Raw genomic sequence first — 17,100 nt, forward strand, 5'->3', positions numbered from 1 at the left:
AGACCTCACTTGGGTTGAGAGAAGAAACCAGATGTGGCCTTGGATCACCCACTAACTGTCCAATGGGACTAAATTCTGCTTAGCAATTAAATTTACCTAATACTCGAGACCTTGTGCACCAATTCATGCATGGGTGGGGTTCCGTCAGCCTGCCCCAATGGGAGCCCATCAGGCCGGGTGGGAAAGGTGAGGGGATGTGGGAGGTTGGCCAGCCCTGCCCCTGATAGGAGTGGAGGGGGGCGCCCGGGGGCAGGGCCGGCTGGGGGTGGGGCCGCAGGACTAAATTCTGCTTAGCACTGAAATTTATGTAATGTGCTACCTCCACCTGTTCTTTACCCTCTTATTAAGTTGTTCCTTATGAACTGGCGCGTACCTCACCCTCTTTTATAGTGATACCTTCTCGTACACTCCAAATTTCCATGGGCAGGGGCAGGGTCTTCTTTGCGTAAACATTCCCCCATGTGAGCACGAAGACTTCCAAAGAGCTGAAGCTCAATGGTTGTGTAAAATAAAAGCCATGAATGAAGAGGTCTGATTCACTTCACTAAGATTTATATTCTCAAACATTCTTGAAAAGCACAAGCAAATCCAGGTTATATATCTTAGACATTTACAAAACACAGCACGAAATGTAGTAAGGAAAATAAGAAGTGACTTGTTCCATAGATAAACCACATTTTCTTTATTCCTTGGTTGACAGATGGACACTTAGTTTGCTTCTATGTCTTGGCTGAAACAGGTAATGCTGAATACAGGATAGGGGACATAGTCAATAACATTGTAATAACTTCTTATGGTTCAGATGGGTATTCAACTTATGGGAGTGGGCACATGGTAAGTTATATAAATGTCTGATCACTATGTTGTAACATCTGACACTAATAGAATATTGTTGTCAAGCGTAATTGAACAAAAAATTAAAACAGAAGTGCCCAATTTTCATTTTATACTTCTATCAATCATATATCTATCTATCAATCTATCTATCTATCTATCAATCTATCTATCTATCTATCTATCTATCTATCTATTGTTCCCACCTACTGTGATGTAAAGTCCCTGCATATATCAAAAGATATTCCTATCCTAAAGCCATGTTAACCTGTTCTGGATCACAACAAGGTTTGAAGGATTTTCAATTTCTATTTCAAAAACAGAACTCTTACTACCAACCTGTAAAATGGTAATAAATTTGCAATCTATGTTATTCATAGACTTATATACTAATATTCTGGATCTAAATAAAGATTCTGTCTAAAAGAACACCAATTGAAAATGCAAAAATAAAAGCAACAAACACAAAGGTAAGCCAACAATATATTTTGCACATTAGGAAACTGCTTCACAGGCTTTTCCATCCAAAAACTGAAGACCCCACTTAGAGTTCACTCAGGCTGTGGGTAGCGCTTGGACATGTCCCTGGAGCACCTACTGTCTTTGGAAGGAGCGGCAGCCTTGAGTGCAGCACGGGCCCTCTCTTCCTCATCTTTCACAGCTTCTTCATATTGGGTTATGAAGGCACTGGGCACGGTATCATTAAACTTGGCCAAAAACTCGAGGACTTTCATCTTGGTGGTTTCAGCATAGGCTCTTGGACCCCATAGAAACTCATAGCGTGGAGGATCACTGTTGGGCAATGGCTGGTACAGCAGGTATCCTTCCTGCACCAAATCTTGGGTGATAAGCTTCCTGGGCTCCCCAAAAATGAAGTGACTCTTTCCATCATAGACGCTCATCATATTCAGGAATTCCCAGATCTCCTCCTCAGAGGTGCGGTTGCCATTAAAGAAGATCACAGCCAGGATAGGCATCAGGATCCCTTTCTTAGGAAATCTGAAGCCGCTGCCCAGGTTCCCGTTGCTGGTGTCATCTTGACTATCCACAAGAGTGTAGTAGTTACCGTTGGGCTTGACTTCTTTCAATTCTAGGCCATGGACCATATCCATGTGCTCAGAGAGTTTCTTGAGGATCTCAGGGAAGTCCTTTCTGTTCCATTTGTGGATGATCTTCAGCATGTCTCCCTTTTTAATGGGCTCATTCGCTGTATATTGATACAGCAGGTACTTTACCAACAGTTTCACCTTCTTACTTATAAGATCTAGGCCACAGATCTCAGTGGAAGTTGAGATCTGGGAGGAATTTTTACTTTTCCTAACATGGCATTTAGCTTTTACAGCAGATCTTTCACAGGAAGCACCTGCAGCGGCACTGGTGGTGGCTGGGGCACCCTGAGGTGCCTGGAGAGTGCCAGCACCAGTGGAGGTTGAGGGACCTTCCCCCAAAATGGAAGAGGAGCAAGCAGCCTCTCCTTCCTCTCCTGCAGGGGCCTGAGCATCCTTAACATCTTGGTTCTCAGCTTTGTTTTGGCGGCGTTTCTCCTTAGCACAGAGCTTTCTCTTATGACCACGAGGCATGATGGCTGTTGTTCAGGACAGCAGACAGTAGTGAGCCAATGGACAGCGGCTTAGGGTACCTGAGGGATGGAGACAGAGTTATGTGAGCACCTTCAACAGGTAGCTTCCCCCTTGGCTTTATTGAAGGCTGCCTCTGCAGGCTTCCTTGAAGGCACTACTCTAGGATCCAACTAGGCTCCTGTTCCCCTGTGCCGTAAGAATCCTACAGAACAACCAGAGAGACTTTAGAGAGAGTGGCGTGCTACATCATACCAGCCCTACATGGAAATTACTCAGGTGACAGTAGGTAATACCAGTGTGACACCCTTGGATCTGGAATGTGTGGGTCCTCTTGGTTAATTTTCAGTATTATCATGTCCACTCTGGGAAGAGCCTGGTAATCTTCCCTCCTGCAACTCCCTGGGACCCATGAAAAGGAACTGGAGGGGAGTCCTCCTCCCTATCAGGAGCCACCCAGTGCTGAGAGTTTAAGGGGGTCCTTTGGATCCACAGTTGTCACTCAAGCTCCTCACCCTGGCTCCTTGTAAGGCTTGACACTGCTCCCCTTTGGTTGACTCCTGAATGGAACTTCAGACTGAGCATCTCACCTCCCTTAAACTTGATATAAAGAAGTGAGGAGGGATGCTCAAGCTGACAGCCTTTCCCTGAGATTCCCTGAGCTGATAGCAAAGGGTTTCAAAGAATACTATGATGGCCCCTTTGTTTATGTTTGGTTGGCTTCTCCATTGCTAGATTTCACCTCATAGTAAGAGCCAAACTACCTGAGCTCTAAAAAAAGGAAATGAAGTGGATCTTATGTGACTGAACATGGTCTCTCAAGTATGGAGGCTGTGGCAAGCAGCTTGAGGTCCTGTGGTAGGTGGTTCCACACAGGATCCAATTCTGAGGTCTCAAATGGACGCATGCTGAGGTCATTATTTCTCCTTCTGCTGGCCTGGTACCACTCCCCTCAGACCAAGGCACTAACTTCCCCGGTAACCCTGAGTGAGGGCTGATGGGCACCCCTGCCTGACATCTATCCTTGAGGTGTGATAATGTATTGCTGAAAATGGACAGGATTCTTGTTTTGTTCATTGGTGTTGTTAATCCTCACAGGAGGACATTTTTTCTGTGGATTTTTTTAGAGAGGGGAAACGGGAGGGGGAGGGGGAGGGGGAGGGAGAGGGGGAGGGAGGAAATATTGATGTGGGAGCAACACATCGATTGGTTGCTCCCTCATGAACCAAACCGGGCAAGGGATCCACCTTCCACCTAGGTACCTGCCCATTGACAGATGACCAACTCCAGGAGCCTTTGGTGTAGGCCGACCATCCAACCCGGAGGCACACTGGCTAAGGCAGGGAGGATTCCTTGTGGCCCCACTGGCACAGGGTGGCACATGCCCACAGTCCTCAACGGTCTGTCCCTGAAACCTGCACAACACGAATTTAACAGGAAATCCTCCCTCCGCTGACCTGCGGTTGCCCCCTTTGACCGGATCTGTCACCTCCCCGAGATGACCTTGGAGGAAGCTAGTGCAACTCATCATGGCGAAGAGCCCTAGCCTCCCAGGGGGAACACTGGGCTGGGACTTTATTTGGCCCCCTCCTTTTTGGGAGGAGTCCCACAGCCTCCCTCAGTGTAATAGCCCTGGACCCTGGTAGAGACCGGGGCTCTCTTTGTACCCTCCTCCATTACCCCAAGGCCCTGGCCTCTCTGAGACACCACCTGAGCAGTAAGGGTCACCGCACGCAGCCTGCCCACTCTGCTCCCGGCAGCCTTTGCTGAGTTTGGCGGGGTGACCGCCAGAGAGCAGGCTGGGTGGCTCTTTATCTATTTCCTTGGCGGGGCGGTCCCTAGAGCTGAGTACGGGGGCTGCTGCCCTGCGCGGCCCTTTCACCCCGAGAGGGCTGCTTGGAAGCGCCCGGCCTCCATCTTGAATCCCTTTGGGGCCCAGGGGTCCTCGGTCAGTAGGGTCGGGCCTACTCCCTCGCAAGGCCTTCCCCCCAAAACTTTCCAGGCCGCAGTCTCAGGGCTGTGCTGGGGCCTGTCGGGATCACGGCAGGGGAGGGTTGGGGGGCCTGCCTTTGTTTTGGGGTTGTGTGGCGTCCGCGGTTCCCACCTTGACGCCAGGCCAGTCCTTCAAAGCCGTCCTCAGCCAACCTCTAGGCAGGAGTAATGGCTGGAAGGTCCCCAACCCAAGGAGAAGTTGGTGGGTCCTTTGCCGCGGGGCTGTCCAGGGCGCGCCTGATGCCGGATGCCTGAAGGATTAGGGTCCGTGGGCCCCAGGTCGTCACTCAGAATCCCCACTTTTATGTCTGCAGAGCTTGGACGCCTCCCTCTACTGACACAAGTGGGTCTGGCGTCCACAAAGTCTGCCCTCCCCTGAGACCCAGTGAGGCGGGCAGTGAGGACGCCCTCCTTCTGAAGCGGGGTCTGGGTCTCCCAGGCAGGAAGGGGGCGGTGCTGCGGGAGCCTCCCGTTGAGAGAGACATGCTCTCGCTTAGCACTGCGTGTTCTCGCGTGGGGATGTTGTGTGACGAACAAGCTTCCTGTCTCTGCACACCTGGCCTTGGGTCCCCCCCTAGAATACTCGGGTGGAATGCGTGGATTCCTGCTCTTCTGTGTTTTCCAGGGCTAAGCTCAGTGCTCGACTCTCTGGCCCCTTCTAGTTTGGGGGTGCCCCCACACCACTCAGGACCTTCTCATAGTTGCATTCTTCTAAAAGCCACATTCCCTCCCTCTGCCAAGTGGAAAACGTCCCTGTTAGTCAGAGGCCCTGACGTCCCTGAGGCCTCCCAGCCTCTAATCAGCCTGACATGCGCGCCAGGGGCTCCGCTGGGAGGACAGCAGAGGAGATTTTGTGAGACCTCCTCTACGCTGTGGGGCTACCGTCAGTCCACACCAGGGCCCTCACTTTGAGAGTTGGCCGGTCCGGTCACTCCGCCCTCCGCTTCCTGACACTGCTTGTCTTACACCACAGTGCCTCTCGCCGAGAATTCCCCATTGGACTCAGCGTTTACCACGTGATCATGGCCCTTCGGGCCTCCAGCAAGAGCCAACAGGGACGCGTCTCCAGGACCTTACTGTCCTGGCTGAATCCTGCTGCTGCTCCTCACTGGCAGCCTGCACCATGTCTGTCAGAGCCTCGGACTCCTACTGCACGGAGGTCACCCTCCTGGGTTTTTGCTTGGCCCCTACACTGTGGCGTCATTGGTTCCTCAGCCCTCTTTCACGGGAGTCCTGGTCTTGGCTTCTGTCTCTTGGTTAGAGGCCTCCTGGGAAATGTCACCTCCCTGCAAACCCGTGAGCTATTTCCCTGTTGCACATCTTGCAGAAAATGGCTCCCGTTTTGTGGCTGATGTAAGACTAGGCCATGGTTGTCAGGGGCAAGAGAGCTGATACATTCTTTCTCTTCAGCAGCCAGACTTAGGGAATTTGCAAAGGATTCACGTTCTATGTCGGGGGATAGAGCCAGATGTTTGTGAGTCCTGACTGGGCTTCTGAGGGCATCTGGCTTCACATAGGTCAATGATCATATTGTCACTCGCTATGATCTCATCGCTTTTACTCAAGTCTTACTCAGTTCTGATTTTCATTTTTCTGGTTATGTCACTCAATCAACTCTTTTGGTCCCCGGGTCCTTCTTTTGGTCACTTGACATACATTTTGGAGCAGTAGACAAAAGTGGATTAGCTGACTCATGGCCAGCTGCAAGGATCGGGCCCCTGTGACCTTTGGACAAATCCAGGCCAGGGGTTCTGGTCCCAGCTCTGTCACCTACTAGCTGTGTGAACTCAGGTACATTAGCGAACTCCGTGAGCCTCCGGTTCTGCATTTATGAAGGGGCTTTGCTAAGCCCTGTCTTGTAGGGCTGGTGGATTGGGGGGAATGTATGTATAGCGCCTGCACAGTGCCTGGAATGCATTGAGATTTTTCAAAATGTCTGATATGTTTCTGATTAGGATGATTTCACCGCCAGAAAATACCACTCACCTTAAAGCATTTAAATATATATATATATATTTCTCCCAGTCAGTGTGTCTCAGTGGTTGAGCATCAAAACCCATGAACAAGGAGGTCACAATGCGATTCTTGGTCAGGGCACATGCCTGGGTTGTGGGCTTGATCCCCAGAATGGGGGGGTTCAGGAGGCAGGCAATCAATCGTACTCTGTCATCATTGATGTTTCTATCCCTCCCTTTCTCTCTGAAGTCTATATTTAGAGAACACGTGTCACTCTAGGACATGTAACCAAAACTCTGTACAAAAAGCTATGTAAAAAGAAACTTAAAGTACATTTCCCCCCATTAAATTATATTTCAAGTCTGTGTGTATTTTCCCAGCTGAATACACCACAAGTTTTCTAGAAGTGGTTCAAAGACTAACACTTTCTTCTGACCTAGCTGACCATTAATGAAAACCTCCCCTATCTTCATTCATTGCACCATCACTGCAAGTCTGCACCTAAAGATGTTAAATGCCATTTCAATAGAATGGGCTCTGATTCCCTAACCCACACAAAGAGCAACAGCCCAATGGCTGCCAGGTTTCCAGTCAGGGATTATCATGTGTGTTTTTTCCCCCTGAGAAATGCCCTGAAGATGATGTGCATCAAACACCCACCCTGTGCACTTTGCTCACCTGCACTGGGACAGGAGCACGGGATGCATCCCAACGCTGTCCCAGGTGGACATTCTCTCTGGGTTACTCATCATTCCAAAGTAACTGTAACAGTAATCTTCCAGTCCAGGTGCAAGTCTCTCAGCTCTGAGACCCACAGTCTGAGGGTGTGGTCCCTGCCCACCATTATCCCAGCCTCGATGTGCCATACATGCTGTGACCTTAAGGTTCCCGCCCACCACATGACTTTCACTTTCCCAAGTCTCTAACTGCCTCCCTAACCTCACCTCACAGATTCTACACTAGACTCCTCATCTGGAGCCTCCCGCCCCATTCGGACCCCTTAATTTCACTGGTCTGTGTACATTAGGAGTATCTCACCACTTACATTCTAAGAAAGCTGCACTTAGACTCTAAAATTCTATGGGCAGCGCAGGTAGGGTCTAGTTTTCTTAGCATCCCCAGTACATACCAAGAGCATTCATTCCAAAGAGCAGATGCCAAGTTCATATTTGGACGTGGAAAGAGCCAGTGTACAGGAAGGCAAACTTATTAGGATTTCATTTCTCCTACATTCTTGAAGAAGCTAAGTCAATCCAGGTACATATGTGCAATTTTACAAAGAAACTGAAACTAGCAATTGGCCATATTTTCCATTGTTCTTCACATCTCATGATCACACAGACTTTACTCTGGGGTAATTTCCTTTTACACAAAAATCCATATTTCCATATCATGCTATCTATCTTGTTCCAAATGACAAGGAATGGCCCAAGGATTTTCAATTTGTTCCATTAAGGCAAAATTCCCAATTTTTTCTACCCGATAAACTCCAGTAAATGTGTGATCCATGTCACTCATACACTTGGGTTCTGGAGCAAAATAAAAGTCTACGTGAACGGAACAATCTTGAAAATAGAAAAAGGAAAAGGTTAAATCTCCAATTTCCCTATGTTGTACAGGCACACAAACATGTTACTAATATGCACTGTGCTCTCAGGAGCCCCACCTTGGCTCCTGACTAGTTACAAGGTTGGCTGCTTTCTTCAAGCAGAAAGTGAAGACTCTGCCTCAGACCTCACTAGGATGCGAGGAGTTTCAGGACATGCCTTGGACTGCAAATTGGCCAGGGCAGCAATAGGGGAGCCCTGCTGCTGCTCTGCCTCAGGCCCTCTCTTTCTTACCCCGAAAAGCCTCCTGATGATGAAATGGGAAGGCACTGGCCATGGTATCATAGACCTTAGCCCAGTGGTTCTCAACCTCTGGCCCTTTAAATACAGTTCCTCATGTTGTGACCCAACCATAATATTATTTTCGTTGCTACTTCATAACTGTAATGTTACGACTGTTATGAATTGTAATGTAAATATCTGCTATGCAGTATGGTCTTAGGCGACCCCTGTGAAAGGTTTTTTTGACCACCAAAGGGGTCGCGACCCACAGGTTGAGAACCACTGCCTTAGCCAAACCCCCTCACATCATATGTACTCATAGGAAAGCACCCTCTATCCATGTACAAAGGTCATACTCATTCTTTCTTATAGCTACATAATACAGTGTGGTTATCCCATGTTTTTTCAATCGATACATTGATTAGCATTTATGTGTCTTCCTATCGCTGTGGGTGTGTCTTCAGGGTAAGCCTTAAAATGTGGAATACTAGGTCACAGGTAAATGCACATTTAGTTTTGGTATATATTGTCAAATTCTGTATGGTAACGTTTGGAGAATTTTTGCATCCCCGTTCTAAATAATATTGCCATTAAATAATATTCTCAAGTAATATAATAAGAAAGAAAGAATTTTGAGATACCTTTACCTGGTCTAAATAAAGAAGTTATACTTGCTTCCTAAATAACTTTTGGAAGTTTTGCTCAATTTTCCATACTCTGGAATGACTTGTGTGATGAAATTTGTACATTTTGCAAGACTATAGAGAGTAATGTAACCCATGCTCCAGTTACTCATTTCCGAGCTACAGCTAACACATGGCCAATCCTGTGTCACGTATATACAACCTCAGCCTCCAGAGTATTTTCTTTAGAGTTTATTTTATTATTATTTTCAAGAATGTTTTTATTGGTTTTATTTATTTATTTATAGTATTCTTTATCGTTGACAGTATTACTGTACATATGTTCCCCTTTCTCTCCATTAACCCCCTCCGGCTGGCCCCACCCCACCCCAGGCCTTCAGCACCCTAAAATCTGTGTCCATGGGTTGTGCATATATGCATACAAGGTCTTTGCTTGATTACCTCCCACCCACTCACCCTCCCCTGCCTTCCCTCTGAGATTGAACACTGTTCCATGCTTCCATGTCTCTGGATCCAATCCATTCACTAGCTAATTTTGTTACTTAGATTCCACATATAAATGAGATCATGTGATACTTGTCTTTCTCTGACTGACTTGTTTCACTTAGCATAATACTCTCCAGGTCCCTCCAGGCTGTCTCAAAGGGTAAGGATTCTTCGTTTTTGCTGCTGCATAGTATTCTTTTTTACTGCTACATGGTATAAATGCACCACAGTTATTTTTATCCACTCATCTACTGATGGGCGCTTGGGCTGTTTCCAGATCTTAGCCATGGTAAATTGTGCTGCTATGAAAATAGGGGTGCATACATTCTTTCTGATTGGTGTTTCTGGTTTCTTGGGATATATTCCTAGAAGTGGGATCACTGCGTCAAAGGGCAGTTTCATAATTGATTTTTTGAGGAACCTCCATAGTGTTCTCCACAGTGGCTGCACCAGTCTGCATTCCCACCAGCAGTGCTCAAGAGTTCCCTTTTCTCCACATCCTCACCAGCACTTGTCATTTGTTGATTTGTTGATGGTAGCCATTCTGACAGGTGTGAGGTGATAGCTCACTGTCATTTGAATTTGCATCTCCCTGAAAATTAGTGACTTTGAGCATTTTCTCATATGTCTCTTGGTCTACTTTGGAGAAGTGTCTATTTAGGTCATTTGCCCATTTTTAAAGTGGATTATTTGTCTTCCTTTTGTTAACTTGTATGTTTTCCTTATATATTTTGGATATTAACCCTTTATCAGATGTATCTGTACACATATTACTATCAGAGATGTCTGAGATTCTGCTGCTAATGGCTTCTTCTGGGATTTTCATGGTTTCACAACTTACATGTAAGTCTTTTTATCTATTTTGAGTGTATTCTTGTGTATGGTGTAAGTTGGTGGTCTAGTTTCATTCTTTTGCATGTTTCCGTCCAATTTTCCCAACACCATTTATTGAAGAGACTGTCTTGACTCCATTGTATGCTCTTTCCTCCTTTGTCAAATATTAATTGAGCACAATGGCTTGGGTTGATTTCTGGGTTTTCTGTTCTGTTCCATTGGTCTATATGCCTGCTTTTGTGCTAGTAAGAGGCTGTTTTGATTACAGTGCCTTTGTGGTATAACTTGAAATCTGGGATGTGATTCCTCCAACTTTGCTTTTCTTTCTCAAGATTGCTGCGGCTATTCAGGGTCTTTTTGATCCCATCTAAATTTTTGGAGTATTTGTTCCAGCTCCGTGAAATATGCCCTTGCTTTTAATAGGGATTGCACTGAATCTGAGAGATTGCCTTGGGTAGTGTACCGGTGTACTGCTTAATAATTTGGGTGTTATAATTAAAGAAAACATGATAATTTCAAGAGAAACATCAAAAGCGCTTTATTCAAAGTAATGCCCATCGCTAGCTACACATTTCCCCATCTTTCAGGTAACTTGTGGATACCATCCCAAAAGAACTTTTCTTGTTTTCAGGCAAATCATTCAGAGACCCAATTTTCCACTTCTTGATATGTTTTGAAGTGCTGCTCAGAAAGTGCATGTGCCATCGATTGGAACAAGTGGTAATCTGAAGGAACAAGGTCTGTTGAATACAGCAGGTGGGTTAATACTTCCCATACAAGGTCTTTTAACGTGTCTTTAACGGGTTTTGACGTGTGTGATGGTGCGACAGCATGAAGCAAAATCACTTTGCTGTGTTTTTTGGAACATTCTGGTCGTTTCATGTTCAAAGCATGGTTCAAATTGATTATTTGTTGTCAGTAGCGATCAGTATTAATGGTTTCACCTGTCTTTAGAAGCTCATAATACACCACACCTTCCTGATCCCACCAAGTGCAGAGCATTGTCTTCTTTCTGAAGTGATTTGGCCTTGCAGCTGATATTGAAGGTTGACCTGGATCAACCCATGATACTGTGCATTTGGGATTCTCAAAATAAATCCACTTTTCATCGCCAGTCACAATTCGATGCAAAAAAGACTTTCTTTCATGCCATTGAAGCAACATTTTACTGATGACTTTTCGGTTTTCCATTTGTCTTTCGTTCAGTTGATGTGGCACCCATTTTCCTTCCTTTAAAATCTTTCCCATTTCTTGTAAATGATCGGAAATTGTTCGGTGAGCAACATTTAATCTTTCTGCAAGTTGTTTTTGAGTTTGGCATGCAACTTCATGCAATAATGCTTGTAATTGTTGGTCTTCAAACTTTTTCAGTTGATGTGGACGTTCTTTGTCCTTCACATCAAAATCATCACTTTTAAAGCATTTAAACCGGTGCTCACAAATATCTTGAGAGGGAACATGTTCACCATAAGCTTCCCAAAGTATTCAGCAGCACTTTTCTTCAAAATAAAGTAATGAATGAAAACTTCCAGCAAATGCTCTCTTTTTGTGGCACGAAATTCAACATTTTTAAATGTAAAAATATCTATGATGTTAACACCTTCAGCAAATTTGACACATGAAGTTTTGAAACTTGTTGTCAATAGAACAAAATAGCATACATATCGAATCACAGACATAGCAACATATGTGAAAATCCATCTATTGAAACAATCCGCATCATTAACTGGTAAAACCTGGTAGATATTTTAATGATGTTGATTCTACCAATCACTGAGCAGAGTATATTCTTCTACTTGTTCTTATCTTCCTCTTTCTCTTTTTTCAACATGCTATAGTTTTTGGAATACAGATATTTTGCCTCCTTGGTTAAGGCTATTACTAAGTATCTTAATTTTTTGTTGCAATGATAAATGGGATTGTTTACTTAGTTTCTCTCTCTGAGAATTTATTATTGGTGTATAAAAAAGCCATTGATGCCGAGGCGGGTTTGGCTCAGTGGATAGAGCGTCGGCCTGCGGACTGAAAGGTCCCGGGTTCGATTCCGGTCAAGGGCATGTACCTGGGTTGCGGGCATATCCCCAGTGGGAGATGTGCAGGAGGCAGCTGATCGATGTTTCTCTCTCATCGATGTTTCTAGCACTCTATCTCTCTCCCTTCCTCTCTGTAAAAAATCAATAAAATATATTTTTAAAAAAAGCCATTGATTTTTGGGTGTTGATTTTGTATCCTGCTACATTGCCAAATTCAAATATTAGTTCTAGTAGGGTTTTTTTTTTTTAGAGCCTTTAGAGTTTTCTAGGTAGAATATAATGTCATCTGCAAATAATGAGAGTTTTATGTTCTCCTTTCCAGTTTGCATGCCTTTTATTTCTTCTTCTTGTCTGATCGCTGTGGCTAGGACTCCCAGTACTATGTTGAATAAGAGTGGTGAAAGTGGACATCCCTGTCTTGGTGTTGTTCTTAGGGGAAATATTTTCATTTTTATTTTTTTAAAATATGTTTTATTGATTTTTCACAGAGAGGAAGGGAGAGAGATAGAGAGTTAGACACGTCGATGAGGGAGAAACGTCGATCAGCTGCCCCTTGCACATCTCCCACTGGGGATGTGCCCGCAACCAGGGTACATGCCCTTGACCAGAATCGAACCTGTGACCTTTCAGTCTGCAGGCTGACGCTCTATCCACTGAGCCAAACCGGTTTTGGCAAGGGGAAATATTTTTAGTTTTTGCCCATTCAGTATGATGTTTGCTGTAGGTTTGTCATACATGGTCTTTATCATATTGAGATATGCTCCCTCTATTCTCACTTTGCTGAGAGTTGTTTTTTTTTTTTAATCAAAAATGGGTGTCAGAATTTGTTGATTTTTCTATGTCTGCTGATATGGTCCTGTGATTTTTGTCTTTCAATTTGTTTATGTGATCATGTTTATTGATTTGTGAGTATTGTACCAGTCTTACATCCGTGGAAAAAATTCCACTTGGTTGTGGTGTCTGATCTTTTTAATATATTGCTGGATCCAATTTGATAATATTTTGTTGAGGATTTTAACATCTATGTTCATCAGGAATATTGGATTACAATTCTCTTTCTCTGTAGTGTCTTTATCTGGTTTTGGAATTAGGATAATGCTGGCCTCATAGAAAAAGTTTGGAAGTGTTCCTTCCTCTTGGATTTTTAAAAATAGTTTGAGGAGTATAGGTGTTAGTTCTACTTTGTATGTTTGGTGCAACTTTCCTCTGAAACTGTCCAGACCCGGGCTTTTGTTTGCTAGGAGTTATTATTATTATTATTATTATTATTATTATTACTGCTTCTATTTCAACAGTTGTTATTGGCCTATTCATGCTTTCTGAATCCTCCTGAGTCAGTTTTGGAAAACTGTATTTTTCTAGGAATTTGTCCACTTCATCTAAATTGTCTGGCTTGTTGACATATAGTTGATCAGAGCATTTTTCTTGGAATCCTTTCTATTTCTGTGGTGTCAGTGGTTACTTCTCCACTTTCATTTCTGATTTTATTTACTTGCATCCTCTCTCTTTGTTTCTTAAAAAATATATTTTATTGATTTTTTACAGGGAGGTAGGGAGAGGGATAGAGAGTTAGAAACATCGATGAGAGAGAAACATCAATCACCTGCCTCCTGCACACTCCCTACTGGGGATGTGCCCATGACCAAGGTACATGCCCCTGACTGGAATCAAACCTGGGATCCTTGAGTCCTCAGGGAGACGCTCTATCCACTGAGCCAAACCAGTTAGGGTTCTCTTTGTTTCTTGATGAATCTGGCTAATGGTTCATCAATTTTGTTTATTCTTTCAAAAGAACCAGCTCTTGGTTCATTAATTTTTTTTAACCTTTGTATTTATTATTTCTACTCTAATCTTTATTATTTCCTTCCTTCTACTTACTCTGGTATTTTCTTGTTATTCTCTTTCTAGCTCTTTAAGTTGTTGGGTTAAATAGCTTATTTTTTAAAATTAAATCTTTATTATTCAGATTATTACCGTTGTTCCTCATTTTCCCCCCATAGCTCCCCTCCACCCGGTTCCCACCCCACCCTCTGCCCTTACCCCCAACCCCCACTGTCCTCATCCATAAGTGTATGATTTTTGTTCAGTCTCTTCCTGCACCCCACACCCCTTTCCCCCCTGAGAATAGTCAGTCCATTCCCTTTCTATGCCCCTGATTCTATTAAATTCATCAGTTTATTCTGTTCATCAGATTATTTATCCACTTGATTTTTAGATTCACTTGTTAATATGTGTGTATTTGTTGTTCATAATTTGTATCTTTACCTTCTTCTTCTTCTTCTTCTTCTTCTTCTTCTTCTTCTTCTTCTTCTTCTTCTTCTTCTTCTTCTTCTTCTCCTCCTCCTCCCCCTCCCCCTCCTCCTCCTCCTCCTCCTCCTCCTCATCCTTCTCCTTCTCCTCCTCCTCCTCCTCCTCCTCCTCCTCCTTCTCCTTCTCCTTCTCCTTCTCCTTCTCCTACTCCTTCTCCTTCTCCTCCTCCTCCTCCTCCTCCTCCTCCTCCTCCTCCTCCTCCTCCTTCTCCTTCTCCTTCTCCTTCTCCTTCTCCTTCTCCTTCTCCTTCTCCTTCTCCTTCTCCTTCTCCTTCTCCTTCTCCTTCTCCTTCTCCTTCTCCTTCTCCTTCTCCTCCTCCTCCTCCTCCTCCTCCTCCTCCTCCTTCTTCTTCTTCTTCTTCTTCTTCTTCTTCTTCTTCTTCTTCTTCTTCTTCTTCTTCTTCTTCTTCGATACCTTTCAGCATTTCATATAATACTGGTTTGGTGGTGATGAACTCCTTTAGCTTTTTCTTATCTTTGAAGCTCTTTATCTGACCTTCAATTCTGAATGATAGCTTTGCTGGGTAAAGTAATATAGGTTGTAGGTTCTTGCTATTCATTGCTTTGAATATTTCTTGCTACTCTTTTCTGACCTGCATAGTGTCTGTTGATAAATCAGCTGACAGTCGTATGGGTACTCCCTTGTAGGTAACTAACTGTTTTTCTCTTGATGCTTTTAAGATTCTCTCTTTGTCTTTTGCTCTTGGCATTTTAATTATGATGTGTCTTGGTATGGTCCTCTTTGGATTCCTTTTGTTTGGGGTTCTCTGTGCTACTGGTACTTGTAAGTCTATTTTGTTCATCATGGAGGGGAAGTTTTCTGTCATCATTTCTTCAAATAGGTTTTCAATATCTTGCTCTCTCTCTTCTTCTGGCACCCCCATAATTCAGATGTTGGGAAGCTTGAAGTTATCCCAGAGGTTCCTTACACTATCTTCCTATTTTTGGATTCTTTTTTCTGTTTGTTTTTCCAGTTGGGTGTTTTTTGCTTCTTTGTATTTCAAATCTTTGACTCGATTCTTGAGATCATCTAGTCTGTTGTTGGAACTCTGTATAATATTCTTTCTTTCAGTCAGTGCATGCTTAATTTCTAGTTGGTCCTTTTTCATATCCTTGAGGGTCTCAATAGATTTCTTGAGGGTCTCACTAAATTTATCGGTGGTCTCTCTAGACTTATTGAGGGTCTTACTAAATTTATCGGCGGTTTCTAGAAAATTTTTGGAAAACCTTATAACCGTGGTTTTGAACTCGATATCCAATAGTTTCCTTTCCTCCATTTCTGTCATTTGTGATCTGTTTCTTTATCTCCGCATTTTTTATGCTTCCCTGTGTTGATAGAGTGGCTTTCCGTGCTAGATGTCCTATAGGGCCCAGTGGCTCAGCCTTCCCAATTACCTGAGGTGGACACCCTTCGTGCACCCCTTTGTGGGCTTTGTGCACAGTCTTGTAGTAGTTAAGCCTTGATTGTTGTAGGTATCACTGGGAGGAATTGACATCCAGGCCAATTGGCTGTGAGAATTGGCTGACTCTGCAATGGGAGACCTTCTGTGCTGGAGATAACCTTTTGGGGCAAGACTTGCTTCAGTGGGGCTTTGGTGCTCACTGAGTCTGCCCCATGAGTGTGTCCCTTATGGATCTGAGGAGTTGTAATTTGGATGGTCCCACTCTGACCACTGGGTACACTGGCTCTTGGATCTCTAAGGAGGTGCTAATTTAGCCTCTGCCTGAGGCTACCCAGCAGAAGCTATGGAGAGATCTGCAGATTCCTCTTCTTTGTTTGGGATTTGGAGGTTCCCAGATGAGGCCCAGCTGTGAAGCAATGCAAGCTGCTGTGGGGCCTTGGGCCTTCTTTTGGAAGTTCTGGGTCTCTCTGACCCAGCTGCAGTTTGTTAGGTAATTGTGAGATTGCAAAGGGCCAGGCCTTTCATATGCAAAAACCTCTGCACACAGCTTCTGTGGGGCGGGGTCTCAGGGAATCAACAGGGCAGAGCAAACAGCTATGGCTGATCCTCAGTCCTACCCTAAGAGGCCCCATGTCTCAGTGTCCTGGTAATTGCTGCAAGCACCTCTGAGAGAAAGCTGCCCTGGAGTTCCGCCCGATATGACAGACAGTCCAGTTTCTCCCCATATGATTCTAGGTCCCCAGAGACTCGCCCACAACTGGAGTTCTGAGCAGTTGGGAGCTTGAGACTCCCTCCTTATTAAGAACGACAACCGTGTCCTCAGTTGCCAGCCCTTTCCACTTGTACCTCCATACCTCTGCACTTTACTTCCGCACCTCCTCTGAGTCTCAGTGTGCTTTTCTCTTTCCTTCTAGTTGTAGAAATTCCACTCAGCCCGTCTTCCTGTGTTTCTGGATGATGTCCGTTTTGTCTTTTAGTTGTATTTTTGAGGTTGTTGTGCGAGGCAGCAATTTCAGGTGTTTACCTATGCTGCCCTCTTGGTTTCTCCACCAGCTTATTGTTTTTGGTTTTTGTTTTTGTTTTGTTTTATTTTTTGTAGTCCTATGAGTTTCCCTCTCAGGACTGCTTTTGCTGTGTCCGAGTGATTTTGGGTGCTGTGTGTTCATTTTCATTTGTTTCCAGGAAGTTTTTGATTTCTTTCTT

At 44.5% G+C, this 17,100-nt stretch overlaps 1 protein-coding gene across 1 annotated transcript; it reads right to left on the minus strand.

Moving 5' to 3' along the window:
• Positions 1–1,385: 1,385 nt before the first annotated feature.
• Positions 1,386–2,414, minus strand: LOC132223688 (melanoma-associated antigen B2-like). Its single transcript, XM_059678745.1, has one exon. It carries the CDS (start codon positions 2,412–2,414, stop codon positions 1,386–1,388), a length of 1,029 nt encoding a protein of 342 aa, XP_059534728.1.
• Positions 2,415–17,100: the final 14,686 nt, after the last annotated feature.

This window comes from Myotis daubentonii, chromosome X (genome assembly GCF_963259705.1).
Source record: "Myotis daubentonii chromosome X, mMyoDau2.1, whole genome shotgun sequence".
In the NCBI taxonomy this organism is placed as follows: Eukaryota; Metazoa; Chordata; class Mammalia; order Chiroptera; family Vespertilionidae; genus Myotis; species Myotis daubentonii.

Coding starts and splice junctions, on each gene's coding strand:
- LOC132223688 (XM_059678745.1), bottom strand. CDS start 2,414: ATGCCTCGTGGTCATAAGAGAAAGCTCTGTGCTAAGGAGAAACGCCGC.